The sequence below is a fragment of the Vanacampus margaritifer genome, chromosome 10 (genome assembly GCF_051991255.1).
Source record: "Vanacampus margaritifer isolate UIUO_Vmar chromosome 10, RoL_Vmar_1.0, whole genome shotgun sequence".
Taxonomy (NCBI): domain Eukaryota; kingdom Metazoa; phylum Chordata; class Actinopteri; order Syngnathiformes; family Syngnathidae; genus Vanacampus; species Vanacampus margaritifer.
In genome coordinates this window covers 6,802,415-6,817,916 of record NC_135441.1, presented here as the reverse complement: position 1 = coordinate 6,817,916, position 15,502 = coordinate 6,802,415, and the positions used below count along the sequence as shown (strand labels likewise).

The 15,502-nt window shown below is 39.5% G+C and overlaps 1 protein-coding gene across 4 annotated transcripts in view; it reads left to right on the top strand.

Annotated features, from left to right (window-relative positions):
- Nucleotides 1-7,661, top strand: part of LOC144059248 (transcription factor COE1) — an 83,244-nt gene extending 75,583 nt beyond the window's left edge. The window contains exons 15-17 of one of the 4 annotated variants that reach the window (XM_077578198.1): nucleotides 736-933; nucleotides 2,297-2,365; nucleotides 4,861-7,661. In XM_077578198.1, coding sequence (XP_077434324.1) covers nucleotides 736-933; nucleotides 2,297-2,364 — 266 coding nt within the window. In that variant the 3' untranslated portion in view covers nucleotide 2,365; nucleotides 4,861-7,661. Of the gene's footprint in view, nucleotides 1-564; nucleotides 934-2,296; nucleotides 2,366-4,860 lie in introns of those variants that run through there. The other 3 variants (XM_077578196.1, XM_077578199.1, XM_077578200.1) reach the window with 3 other exon arrangements.
- The last annotated feature ends 7,841 nt before the right edge of the window (nucleotides 7,662-15,502 follow it).

Here is a 15,502-nt window from a genome sequence, read left to right as displayed (position 1 = left end):
CCATCTGCGAAAGCATTCATCGGAGAGGGAATGCCGGCTGGCTATAGTTTCTCATGGGTATAAGTTAAGCATGGCAAACAAGAGGGAAAAACAAAGTCTGATAGTGATCTCGGAGCAAAAAACAGGAAACGGCCATTGGGTGGGGGGGATTGCAAGAAAGTAGAAAGAAACAAGGAAATAAAATTGAAAATAAAATGAAATGTGAGTGTTATAATGTTTGTCAAGGCAGGATTCAGGAGCCACTTGTTGTTATGGTAGTTGTACACACCTTTTTCTTTCCACTGAACTCGCACGTTCAGTTGACAATTATTTTTATATGGGGGGTTACCACCAGGTGTGTCTGTGTCACATCAGGCTTATCAACCAATTAAAATCAAGAGATATCAGGTCTTAGGAAAAATCTCAGTGTGTTCCACTTCACAGGGTGGAAAACAGCATGAATTATTGAATCACAGATTTATTTATTTTTTAATATGTAGAACAGCCATAAATGAATGTCTCTGTGTTAGGTATGTGAGTGAGATATCTGAACTATTATCCCTCCTGCCATCATCTGTTGACCAGTCCCCTTCTGTTCGTCCCGTCTACCCGTCCTCTGCCCTCGGCCCTCTCTCTAACCCCGTCTCTTCCCCTTTTTTTCCGTCTTCATCTTTCCTCCCCATCCCTCTTCCCTGACACCCTACCCCCACCCACCTCTCCTGCCCTCCATCCAACCTCCTCCTCCCCTCCTCCCAGTCGTCCCGTCCAGCCCCACCATGGCGTCGTCGACCAGCCTGCCCTCCAACTGCAGCAGCTCCTCCGGCATCTTCTCCTTCTCCCCTGCTAACATGGTGTCGGCGGCCGTCAAGCAGAAGAGCGCCTTTGCCCCAGTCGTACGACCCCAAAACTCGCCGCCCCCCACCTGCACCAGCGCCACCGCTAACAGCCTGCAAGGTAAGAATGAGGCTGCTGAGAAGTCAAGTGTACACACTGGAACCTTCAAAGCCCACCACAATCTACTGCCCATGAATGCTAAGCTAGGGTGACCAGACATCCCCGGTTTAACTAGGACAGTCCCAATTTTGAGCCTTGTGTCCTGAGTCCTTGTGGATTTCGCCAGCCCCATTGTTTTGTCCCACTTTTACGCAAGTCCCGTCCCGGCGTTATGTTTTTTTTAGTCCAATCAGCAAGCCAATTGTTTGGGCCATGTGCATGTCAGTCACACAGATGTCATAGCGATTCATATGATAGACCAATTAAAAAGGAATCTATTTACTTTCACACTTACGTTTGCATTCTCGTTTCGGCGCCATATTTCCAATGTTGCAATGTGGGACTGGCACAATGTGGCACATCCAGCTTCCAATAGCTGCCGGTGTGGGTACCAGATGTGATCGGGCTGCCAGATCGTATCGGTGGCCTTTGCACCTGCCGATGACGCCAGTACAGCAGCGCTACTTTAACGAAATACGCGAGTCAGATGTGTTTATATTATATATGTATATATATATATATATATATATATATATATATATATATATATATATATTAAATAACATAATAATAATAATTCCAATTAATTCCACACAATTAATTAATATTAATACAAATTAATTAGTTTTACTTTGTGCATTTATTTGCAATTTTATCTCCATCCTTTTATATTTATTTCATTTATTTTAATTGTATTGTTTATTCAATCTATTTCATCATTTATTCAATCTTAAAATATCCTGGTTTTATATTCTTCTGTTTATAGACGTTTTTACAATTTCAGTCAATACATTTTGTTATTTAAATTACATCTTTAATTCCCTTACCCCCCCAACGTTTCCAATGTTTCGACGTCAACTGGATAATTTCCAATCCTGTAAGAATGACATCATCAGTATGCGACCCCGATAAGATCTGGCAGCACGATCACATCCGGTATCCACACGATCTAAACTGGTTGAATAATGCTGAGTGCGTTGCATTGTTTAGCGCTGTTGAACTGTCAACCAATATAGCATTTAGCATTAGCTAAAATAACAACACAACCACTGGTCACCAAATTGACTAGTGATTACATATTTCTAATAGTTCCTGGTGAGAATTCACTGTATGTTTGATTTTCAGCAAAACTGCCGTGTCCCCGGTTTTAGATTTAGAAAATCTGGTCCCCCTATGCTGTGCACCAATAGCGTTACATTAACCTTCTTTTAATAACAATTTCTCACCTTTTCCTTTTCCTCTTTTTATCCCTTTCTTCCTCCACTTCACCCTTTCATTTCCTCCTCTACCCTCCTTGATCCCCGACTGTCCCTCCTGACTTCAGATCAGTCTTTTGTGGACTCTAGCAAGTACTCATCAGCCAGCTCCCTGCAGGGCCTGGCCTTCTCCTGAAGTATGTTTCCCCGCTCGTTCTCCTTTTTTTTTGTCCACCATTCCTCCTTTTTTTTCCATCCCACGCTGTCCCACCCAGCTCGTTCACAGCAGCAGCTCATCCTGCCCTGCCCTTCCTTCTCGTTTTTTATTTGTCACGCTCCACTTGTCAGTGAGAACGCATATGTGTTCCATTTCCTGTTTTCACTTCCTGTTTCCTGCCTTGTGCTGCGTCCGCCGTCCGCGGGGAGGTGTGTGCCGTGCCACTAGGGGTCATTCTGCTCTCCCATTTCCATCCAACATGGCTCATAGTCGGCCCGTCTAGGCAGGATGTTGCATAGTGTTGAGATCCCGAGCCAGAGAAATGATGGATGGGAATCTTTATCAGAGCCCCGAGCTAAGCACTTCCTCACTTCCTCTGTCGGCGTTGATGAGCGCTGAACATGGTGACCCGGGGGCCACTGCACGCTGATCATACTGACACACACACACACACATCATTCAGTTAATCCCAACAAGACGAACGCATTTAGGAAATAACCTGGGAATTAGTGGATTGAAGAGAGAGGGGAATCAATACGAAGCCAATATCTTATATGAAAAATTCCTCCATGTGATGGCTTATGTGCCAAACTGGGGGTAGGGAAAGGCTTAAGGAATGAAGCATGACTGGCGATAGGCCAGATTGGGTACACCTGCACGATCCAAGATGAGAGCAGGAAGAAAAATAAATCTGCCCTTACAAAGATGATAATGCTCAGTCTGCCATCTATTCATCTAACCCTACAGAGGACCAGAGACAATATTTGCTAAGTTGAAACAAAATGGACACTACATGCCTCACAATGACAATATATATATATATTATTTAAATTATTTCTAATAATTATTATTTTGTAAGCTACATGGGAACCTCCAAATTAAAACACAATATGTTCCATCAAGTTGTTTGACTTTCAAGTTGTCTGCATTCAGGCATGGGCCAATATTAGTTTTCAAAGTATTAAAATTACAGCTCTAAAATGACATTTGTGAAATATTTGGCTAAATAAAAACTGTACTTTCTCCCCATTAAACACAATCTAATTGTTTGCTCAACAAAAAAATATATTATTTTGTACATTAAGAAACATATACCATGCAAAATATAAGTAAGTAAATAAATACATTTTAACATTCTTCTTTGGTTTTAAGTCTTCGAAATAAGTCACATTGTCCAATCACTGGTGAGCTATTTTTAGAACAGACCCATGAGCTACTCATGTTGTCATTGGGGCTAACTAGGACATGTTGGTACCATATTTGTTTGTTTGTTTTAGGACAAAATATTACTTATCACAATATTAAAATCTTGAAATATTTGGGTAAATAGAAATTGGATTTCCCCAGTGAACACAATCTATTCTAGTTGTTATTTTATTTTATTATTTTATAAACATAAAATAAAAATATTTTGTACACTAAGGAACATGTACCATGCAAAATGTAAGTAAATGAATGAATGAATGAATAAATAAATAAATAAATGTTAACATTATTTTGTTTTAATTCTTCTTAATATGTCACAGTGTGCCATCAGTGGTGAGATATTTTTAGAACAGACCCCTGAGCTACTCATGTTGTCATTGGGGCTAACTAGCACACGCTGACACCAGGTTTATTTTTGTTTTGGTTTTAAGGGCAACGTACATCAATCAGAAGGCTTTTCTATAGCTGTAACGTGCCTTTTCTGTCTAACCTCTCTACTCTCTGATAGCAGAGAAGAAGAAAACAATGTTAATTGTTGATGAAAGAAGAGACTCTATTCTTTCTTTTGGTAGGTTCCATGTTTTTATAGCAATCGAACACACTATTCTGTGGGCCTTACAAAATCAGTGAAAATCCAGTAAAACAGCCGGTAGTGAAGGGAATTGCTTCAGTGAAAATGGCTGGGAGTAAATGAGTTAATAATGTTACATAAATATTAGAAAGTCCTCTCAGTGTATTGTAGTGCAAACTCCAACCGCAATAGTAAACATATTGTTCAATTAAATAAAACCCTATTTGGCACATTATCTTTGTAAAGATATTTGTTATATAATTCTTCCATTGGTGGTTGTGCAAGTGTATCAAACACAAGTGTGATGAAACACAACAATCTTTGAAGGCTGATCCATTTCCATGAGTCAAACATAATCTCATCGCCTCCGTCACCCATGTTGCATTTGTTCACACACTTTGGTGTAGCTGCTAACAATTAGCAGTGGCAACGTTCGCATGAAAGTATTTGGGAAGCAGCCCGTGCCAGACTGCAACGATGTGGTCCGTGTACGGCGAGTTAGCAAGAAAACGTTTGGATTTGAGCGGATAATGAGGGAGGCAGACGTGTCCTTGCTGCAGCACATTTGGGTTATGGCGCTGTTGTGATGACAGACGAAACCCAGCTATCACATGACTGACCTCTCGCTCTCCTTTTCTTTTTCTTTACCCCCCACTGCCTGGCTCTCTCCCTCTTTCCTCCCCCTCTTTTCCCACAAGCAGCGATTCCGGGGATGATTGTTCCACCCATGTAGAGGATCTGGAAAAGAAGAATGTTGAGAGGAACAAGACACGAGTGCGTGTTGGACTCCGGAGATGAAGTGACGATAAGAACTCTGTTCAAAACTCAGGCCTTTCCACTCCACTGGGATTTAGAAGACGGAACAACTTTTGCCATGTCATTTCCCTTTTGGTTGAATTAGTGTAGCTTCGGAATTCATATTCATGAGATTTATCTTTGTTTATTTGATTGCTGAAGAAGCCAATTGTAATGTGCATAAACAACAGTTAAGTGTTTAGCTTGCTTGCTAAAAAAAAAAAAAAAACACACACACAATAAAAATGGAAAAAGAGCGAGAGAGGTGGTGATCCTATTTTATTTAAAGCGGAAGTCAACCTGAAAATTTTGTTTAAAATAATGTTGTATGCGCCTTTACTAGTCTCTTTTGATTGATATTGTGTTTGTGGGCAGAGGTGGCAAATCCAGGTACAGAAAGTAAAAACCCTGCCAAAGTTTGGCTTTAGCCCCTGATGATAGCTAGCTAGGTAGCTAGCTACCTAGCAGTTAAACGAGCACCATGGGAGCCAGCTAGCTGGCACCTGGGGCTAAAGCCAAACTGTGGCAGGGTTCTTACTTTCTGGCCCTGGATTTGCCACCTCTGTTTGTGGAATAGGAATGAAGCAGCAAAATCCTATAGTTTTTATCCATCTGAGGGGGCGGCCATTTTGTCACTTGCTGTCAATTGAAAATGACATCACAGTTGCTCAGGGCTCACGTAACGACCAATGACAGCTCACCTATTGTCTCAGTTTTTGACATTTCACAAGCTGAGCTGTGATTGGTTGCTATCTGAAACCTGAGCAACTGTGATGTCAATTTCACTCGACAACAAAGGGCAAAATGGCTGCCCCCTGAGATGGATAAAAACAGGTGGATTTTGAGGCTTAACTCATGTTTCACAAACAATAATCAAAATGCCATGTTTAGACTAGTGGGGCTACATTAAACGTTTGATTGTGAAGAACATTTTTGTGTTGACTTCTAATTTAAGCTGTTTGAATTCTACTAAAACTGTGACCGCAGAGCTTGTCACGAGAGTTTCAAAAACATGATGTGATTATTTAGCCAAAAAGGGTTCATAAAAACTTGAAAAGTCCAATGACGTGTGTCCAGCCAGCACTGTACTGAAGGAGTCAAGCAAATGTTACATTAGAATAAATGTTTGATATATTTTTGTACATAAAAAAAATCTGTCTTTTCAGGTTTATTTCATTTGGCTTTTTTTTTTCTTTTGCAATTGCTCTAGTTTGAAAAACGTCTTAAGGCAGCTTCTCAGTACAGAAGATTTAGAGATACAACGAGGCTTTGGATACAAAAAAAGGGGGGGTTTGTGTAAGATATGCTATAAATACTGTATTTATCCCTTGTATTTGTACATCACCTTTGTTTGGTTGTGTTGTGAACATACTTCACCGTGTTTTGTTACATGATTCACTGTCGTCTCTCACTATTTAAATGTGACTTCTTTTGGTTTTGTATGGGACTCACCAACACGCCATTGTCTATTTTTGTATAAGTTAATAAAACGTGTCTTTTTTTTTTGTTTGTTTCCTTATGAAAATGTTTATTGTATGGCAAAAAGTAGCATCTTATTCAGAGTATTTGGTTGAAGTAGATTTTTTAAAGAATATATACACACACATTAATATATACTGTAAAGATATATCTTTTTGTTTTTTCCAGATTGATACTGTTAATATGCATGGGTTCTTCTCTTGAGTGGCACTGTCTTTGCGTGAGTGTGTGCGTGTGTGCGCGCATTCTTCTTTCTTTCCCCATGTTATTTATTCCCGCTTACATACTGTATCTCCACACTCTTGTTTTCTGCCACTGTAATCTTTACCAGCAGTCTAGATGCCTTAACAATGCAATCCCATTCTTCATTCAATCACGTGTACAGTTTTTTAGCCTCGCCACAATTGTCTCTTTGCCACAGAGGAATTCATGGGAACTTGGGGGACAAAGCACAAACACACACAAGACCACGAAGAGCCATAATTCAAAAACATTGGAAAATACAACAGCAACGACAAGAAATTCTTTTAACCTTTTTGAGCTGTTTATGAATCTTAAGTAGCACATTGAAGCGCTGCCACAGCACAATCTTAACACACATATGGAATCACAGTTCAGACCATAGCCGATCCTTATGTCATTCACGCCACAAGCTAAACAGAAGCTCATTTGTGTATTTTTTTTTTTTTACGATGATTTTGTGTATGTGTGCGTGTGTTCAAGCTGTTGCTGGACAGACAGACGGACAGACAGACAGAGAATGGGACTTTTCTTTCAGCGTTTCTGGTTTTGTTAAGGAGTATTTGAAGAGAGAGGCGCCCGCTGACAGACGAGTGTTTTCAAGCACTTGTGTTGTTGTTCTCTGCGAGGGGCCGAGCCATATCTGTTTCACAAACACACCACAGAGGTCTATTGTTGTACACAAATGAATGGCTTCTTTGGAAACTTTGCTCCATCTCCATTATGATTATTGGTAACGTTTTGTACAACGAAAATGACAGATGCAAACCAAATAGCCAGTGTCTATTTTTTTCTTCTGTTTTTTTTTTTTTTTTTTTTTTTGTGTGTGTGTGTGTGTGTGTCTTTTTGTCTTGGACTGCAAATACACTCAAAAGCTCTAAGAGAAGAAAAAAATCTACTGTATAGATTGTTATTGTTTTTGATGAGCTGTAAGATAATTTTTGGACTCTCACAATGTTGAATTAAAGTTACATCTTGTCTGTGACTTTGTCCGCATTTTTGTTGTTGTTAATCAAGAGCTCATTTTGTATGTCCGCATAATTGAAACAGAATGCTGCTGTTTAACACTGTACAGCACCATATATAATAAGAGTTTCCCACGCTTCGTCAATTTCAGCTTGGTAATCCTGGAAGGGGAATTCTTCCGTCTATGGTCCCCTTCTCAAGGTTTCTTCCATTCCTTCCCCCAATTGTGTTTTGAGTTTTTAGACGAGGGGATGCTCTTGATCTTTGTGAACTGTGGGCCTGTGAAGACCTTTTCGACTCTTTTGTTATTAAGGGCTACAAATAAACTTGAATAGAATATAACAGTACATGGACAGTGTGTGAATTCAAATCGTAGGAATAGATTTTAATAAATGTTTTTAGACGTATAAACAAAAAACACAAATATACAGTTGGTTCTTTACAGAGCGTGCACCATTCTTTTCAACTAAAGGTGCTACACAAATTTTTATTGAGTTAGGTCTTACAGCTGTTTTTAACTAATTTTTGGGTGCAAAATCCAAAACGGGTCTCAGTTTTTCTCTATCACGTCAAGTATATAGGATCCCTGATCTCTTAAATTAAAAATACTTGACAGAGTCTGTACATGCGTGTTTGATAAAACTTTCAAATATTGACACACAATCAAATATGAAAGAAATAGACATGAGAGCAATATTTATTTAACACTATTATGTTATTGCAAAGAATAACGATATTGTGATTATAATTGTGCACAAGTGGTTAAGTAAAAAATTTATAGCTCTTTCTAGTGTGTTCAACTTGGGGATTATTGTGTTTGATGCTAATAAGTGTAATTTTGCTTATCTGCAGGGAGCAGAACTGTGGGGGGGAAACTTTACGTACTGATTTTTAGTTTTTTGTTTAAATCAGCATGCCAATTTAAGTTTTTATCAGCATAAAAATCTAAGTCAACAGATTTTTTTTTTTTTCAAATTGTGTCCCAGGGTTGTTTTTTAGTTGAATTAATTAAAAAACGTTGAAAACGTCAGATTTTACTTTGGACACTATTTAACATTTTGTTTTGCTTGTTTTTCTGATTATGTTTCCAACCAAACCAGTAAGTCAATCAAAATCAATTGGAAATAATACAGTATACTGTTTTTGAATAAAGGGATGGACATAAAAATAAAAATAAAGTTTTTTCATCTGATTCTCTGCTTAAGCAAAAATTAAACAGATCAATCAATTATTAAAATAATCGTTAGTTGCATCCCTATTATAGTACATACTAATGCATGTAATTGTTTCACTGGCTCTATTTTTAAATTAATATTTGTTCAAAATTAGTCGAGGGTTTGGAATGAGAACAATCACATGCTTATCAAATCCACAAACAGAAACAGGAGTTGCAAAGACAAATTCCTCAAGTCAAGAACAAGTCTGCATCCCTTCCCCCTTCTTCCTCGGATTCTCATTGTAATGAATCCAATTCATTAATGCATTAGCAATGCCACGTGAACATGGTTAGCCTGACAAGTTTCCTCCTAAACATATTAGTTAATGATGATTCTAAGGTTATTAATTGCAAATGCACCAGCCCCCACTAATTGAGTCATCATTTGCATACCCGGTCATCAGCAGAAAATTAATTTCTTTTTGATTTTTGCATATGTAATTTAGGTAGGCCGCGATTGGATTACCTTAGCGGATCCTGGGATTCTGCTGACCTCCGAGCGTTGCAAGGTCTCGGTGGTAACTGGAGGCTTCCGTAGCACCCAGGGAGGCTAACCTGCAAGTAGTGATGATGAGTGAAGGATTTGCAACGCTCTTTAATCGCTTGCAGCTTGATAATTGTGCAGAGGTGTATATCTAATAAGAGAGTTGATAGTTTGCTGACAAGCAGTAAAGTGTGTGCATGATTTAAATGTAAGAGGTAGAATATCGAATTACAGAGGGCACTACATGCAGAGGGAAAGCCTAATGTTTTTGATTAGCACTACAAGCATCAACACGCGGCCCAAGGGACTCCCCAAATGCACACACACACACTCATTCAAACACATAAATCATAAATACGCCAAGACAAAAGGTGATGCCATTTTGCTCCAGCTTTGCAGGCTCAGATAGAGTGGTCAGTGTGGAGGAGGACAATAGGAGTGGGAGGCTCGGGGCAGACCTCTGGAGACTTCGTATTCAAAGACACTATTCCTGGAGAACTAGAGGCGCCAACAGCCTCGGAGCACATCAAGAGCGGCGCTGCTCAGGAGTTTCTGTGCTACTAGTATCCTAATGAAATATATTAATGCACATATTCTCCTCTCCGTATGGACACATGAAGAGAGGAAGGGTGGTGGAGAGGCGTATTTGAAAGCAAAAACAGGATTCCCCCATGGGGATCCCGCATAAAGAAATGGAGAGAAGAGGAGAGGATGGGGGGGTAGTCGTGGGGTGGTTTGACAATGGAAGCAGAGCTAGTCAGTGAGCAAAAAGACAAGGAATGAATATTAATAATATTCAGGCTTGGAAAACAGTTACAATGGACAAAGAGGCACATTCCTTATCACACTTAATAAGTGTTACGACTGAAGGCTATTTTCTTCAAGCAATCCAGGTTACAGGTTGAGATTAGTGCAAAAAAGTATACAGTTGGTCAAGAGTAATCATAGAATTGGCTAGCTTTTAATACCAGTTTTACAGCAACAAAGTAAATGATATATGTAAATATTACATTAGGCAATGAGAGCAGCATTGTGTCTATATGTTAAAGGTAAACTGCACATGAATAATTAGATTGCATACATAGTGTATGTGCCCTCACAAATATGAGGCCACACGCATACTTCAGCTTCCGCCCACATTCCACAAACATGTAATAATACTTCATTGAAACTCTCCATACATGTGAATGTGTTTTTTTTTTTTGTCGAAACTGTCCAGGTTGACGAAAATTAAAAGCCTGTATCTTTTTTTTTTCTTGCAACATAATTTTTATCCAGTTTTGTTTTTCAATTTTTATTTTATAATAATGTAAGTAAATATGTCTTCTGTGCTGCTACTAGCAATTTACAGTTATAAAATCAAAAAATCTCATAAAAGGGAAGAATAGCACCTATTCTACAATCTGAAAACAGCTGGGTCAAAAGTAACCCAAATATGGATCAAAAAATGGACCGATCCACTTTATGGATTGTTTTATACAAAATGATCAAATTGTTGGACCCAAGTAAAGGATCTGACCAATTTTTATGACTTGTTTTACACTATAAGACCAATTTCTTGACTGGGTTATTTTTGACCCAACAGTTTTTAGAGTGTACCACACTACTGTAAGTGACTCAGCAGGGTGCTTTAGTTTTAGTCATCGTTCTTAGAGGATAAAAGAAAGTGTTTTAATATTATCTGTTTTCATGTTTTGCTCCACTGTTTGCATTCAAACGTTTATTGCTTCTAAAACAGTGGCTACTCTATCTGACAAGGCCGGGCAGGGAGGACTCAGGCGCAGGGGTTTGTTTAGCCTCAACGGCTGCAGTTTATTCAACACAATTCACCTCTCGACAGAAAGGAAAACTACTGAACAAAAAACACTCCAAACTGGAGGGGAAACAAGATACAAAAAGGCACGAGAGCAAGACTAGACAAGGCAAGACGAGTGCTGTGGACCAGTGGTCCCCAACCGTTTTCAACGCAAATCCACTATGTATTTTTATGTACCTGTCCTAGCAGCACTAACACCATAACAAGGGTAACAACAACACTTTAATATGGTGAGGTCACTTTGGTAATGCTTATGAATGATACGAGCAACACAAAAACTGGGGTAGGCCTATTTTGTAGATATAACAATAAATGTGAAGCCACATTTTTATGTAACTAATTTAGCAGCGCCCTCCTTAAATGCGCCAAGTTGGCACATTTAAGAGATAGATATATTTAAGGAGGGCAGGATATGTTGGCGCCGCCAACATAACAAGGCACCACAGAACAAATCTAAAGTCCATGAGTAACTCACTCATCATAACGCTAAATTAAGAGCAGCTCGCCGCGGAGCCCATCATGCGTTGGAATCACCTGTCACTGTAAATCCATGCACCTTTCTTTTTCTTCTTGGTCATAGACTCCTGTGTTGTCATATACCTGGGCCTACTCTCCGTTGCAAAGAAACTTTCCAAATATGTCTTTTTTTTTTACTCATTTTGCTAACTTGACGATTAGCATCAGCGCTACGCTACTGAGATAATTAGCATCTTGACATGTGTCAAGAGTCCGTCGTAAACAGAGAGAATCCAGTCACTTTTCAAAATAAAATATTTTTAAGCCTCGGCTAATCAGTTTTATTCTTTTAACTGTGCGGCCCGCCGTGGCCCAAGGCCCGGTACCGGTCCGCGGCCCGGTGGTTGGGGACCACTGCTGTGGATCATTGGCTGTGAGACCACTTCCATGCACTGGACGTGACACTTCAGCAACGAGACAAAGGAGACACAGACTATTTAACACATGAGGGTGATTGGGAACAGGTGCACACAATCAAGGATTGGGGCGGACACGGACACCACATGAGGGAGGGACCTGAAACGAGAGGAGAGTTATACTTTCAAAATAAAACCTGAAATGACAAGACTAAGTCACTGCAACGTGACACTATCGACGTTAACCCTTAAGGCCTCTTTGTACACAGTAAATTCTGTAGAGTAAATTTGACTCTATTTAGAGTAAATTTGACTCTATTTTGAGTGGGACCAAATAGACTCAGTTTTAGAGTAGGCTAATATTTAGGCCCAATCCCAATACCGCCCTTTGCCACTCATCTCGCCCCTCCCCCTTATGAATGCGCGTTCACGCAGACAAAGGAGTTTCCCAATTCTCCGTAAAATGTAGGGGGAGGGTTAGAGACAATACGACAATAACAAAACGCAGGAGACACGTAAATGTAAGTATGCTAACTGTGTTCGCTAAGCACGGGGCTGTTGTGTTTTGGCAAGTTACGGGCAGTAACCGTTGCAAATTGGCATTGAATAATGCCATGGTGATCAACCAACTCTGCTTTGTTCCTTGTTCCGGAAATGAAAATTGTCCATAAAATGCAGAGGAATCTCAACTCTGTGGCAAATCACATAGGAGGCGATGGAGTCGAGGTCTGTCGGTAGCACCGAACAAATTAAGGTGAGGCACAGTGCACAGTTATTTAACATTTGTATGTGAAATTGTGAATGATGCATGTTAAGCCTAGGGTTGGGCAGTTTTCTGACATAATCGTTAAAACATTTCTATAAATATGTAGAATTATAAAATGAAGATATACCTCCACATTCTCTTATTGAAAGTGTACAAAAATATGTTTTTTCAGAGAGATCAATGGAAGCAGATGATTTTGAGTATTATAGCAATTATGTTGGTCATGATAGAATTGCATATTTCGTAGCATTGGCAAGTTCTTTTATATAGTTTTCTTATAATGTGCATAATGCCCCTGTAAGAATATTTGCACTTATGATTTTAAGAAATTATTTGTGCTTTTCCAAGTTATGTGAACTTGTTGTTTAATGATATACAATAGATATAATATAAATGTTTAAAAAATGAAACGCTATAGTCATTTTAGTTTAGTTTATTTATTTATTTACATTTTCTATGGATGGTGTGCCTCGAGATTTTTTCGATGAAAAAAGTGTGTCGTGGCTCAAACAAGGTTGAGAAACACTGGTCTACTGTATGTGTATGTACTCTAAATGATGTCTATGATAATACTTGTCAGCAGGTGACATTCAATGAATGGATGCACGGCAGTGTTACGTGAATTCATCCAAATATATGGGGCATGTTTCCGCATTATGTGTCCGATGAACTGTAGGATATTCATAATAATTGAGCCCCCCATGCCCCCATGCATTTCATGTGCCCCCCTTAACCCTGGGATTTGGCGACGGGTCTGTATATATGGGTGAATAGACACAAACTGTGGCATTTTAGCCGTAGAGACACAAAATAACGTGAAAACGCTGTAGAAAAATCAATATATTAAAGCAAGGCTCCTTTAGCAAGTGGGAAAGAGCAAGTCGTGACTACATAGACCAAGATTCCTTGCGAATTCAAATAAGCTTAGAAGAAGAAAAGAAGACAAAGAAGTAAATAGAGAGCATGCGCCCAGCGAAAAACCGATGTGCCGTTCAATCGAGGTATTCCAAATTTGTTGATAAGAGCAAGAATTCGGGTTATGAAAGGGGTAACGTTTACATGCCAAATATTGCCAATATTTGGGGTTTTAAAAAGGTTATTGCCTGCATGTAAATGTATAGTCAGTGTGTCCCTACCCTCAAGCAAAGGCACATGATTTACGTTAGAAAAGTCTCTCTGCACGCTAAACAAAAACAATGTCACAAATATTGGATAGACGTGTTAATTCTGTACGTTTTGACATCTATCTTAATTGTTCGGCCTGTCACTATATGTTGCTGTCTGAGTGTATCATACTTTGGTTGACAGAACCAAAGTGTACTGCCACTGCTACAGTATAAACATGGCTCTAATGTGCACTTGTGGCTACCGAATATGACGCTTTTGCAGGTGCACAAAACACCACTATATCTGGCTGCCAGTAAGACGGAGCACGTTTGAGCTCCGCGGCTACACGGCGGATGAGCGTGGACTCACATTTGAGGTTTGTGCTCTCACTTATGAGGGTGTGTGGTCGTTTCCCACAGTAATTATGGCGGTGACTCTGTGCGTCTGTGTATGATCTGTGTGGTACCTGTCAGAGGGAAGCCGGCAGAGCACATGCTTTATACGCCTTGTAATTGCTGCTGCTAATTTACTGTGCAGTGGTCTAATGAGTGGGGAGGATGAGGGGCTGAGGTGTGTAATGGATGTTAGAGCAATAGAGATACAAAGATAGATTTTATCGTATATATAGAGCGAGGGGAAGAGGGGGGTGCAAAATGTGTGTGTGTTCAGCAAGCATGTTAGGACACTTATCTTTATTGTTCTACTGAAGCAAAAAAACAATTTTTCTTTCGATCTCTTCCCCATATGCATTCCCCCTCAGCGAGCACATTAGACACGCTTTTTGTTATGTTGATTAATGATAAAAGCAAATCCATAAATAATGTAGATTATTTATTCCATTTATTCAGATGCTAATTAGGGCTAGAAGCAGCTACCTCAGAGAGAGATACGCCCTTTATTATTTGTTTCTTTCTTCATCTGTTCCAGTACAGCTAGATAGGCCAAGTGACTGAGGCACATATTAATGTCATTCGCACTTTGAAGCACCAACGCTATCTTGTGATGGGGACATATCCAGCCTTCATTTTCTCCTAATGAGGTCGTGATAGAGGCCAGCGGTTTTCGGCACATTCGCACACATATGCAGGCACATTGTGTTTTTTTTTTTTTTTTTTAGTCTGTTGCTCTCGATGAATGCTGGATTGACAGGGTCCTCTTTGATTGATGCGCCGCAGTCCGTCCACATGTTCTACAGCTCACTCATTTAATTATGTTTCCTAAGCATCATTAAGTACCATTATTTTCGATCAAATTCTAATGAGAGAGGTAGCCGGTCGCAGGACAAGCTAATTGGTGATTAATGTTGTGTATCAGTGAAAGACGACGCAAGATTGCTCATTTAATGACACAATGCTGTATTTAAGTGCTGAATATGGGAAAATGCAAACAAAAGAAATTATGACTTATCAGAATCATCTTTGGCCAAGTATGTAAAAGACACAAGGAATCTGTCGTCACAACCCGTACAAGAAACGTAAAAATAACAATGACAGAACGAGAAGCCTGGCGGGTTGCTATCAGCACCCGAGTTTCTTAATGCCTCATGAGTTTAACTCATTCAAACCCAAAAATGTATAAATACGTTTTTTAATACTTTGT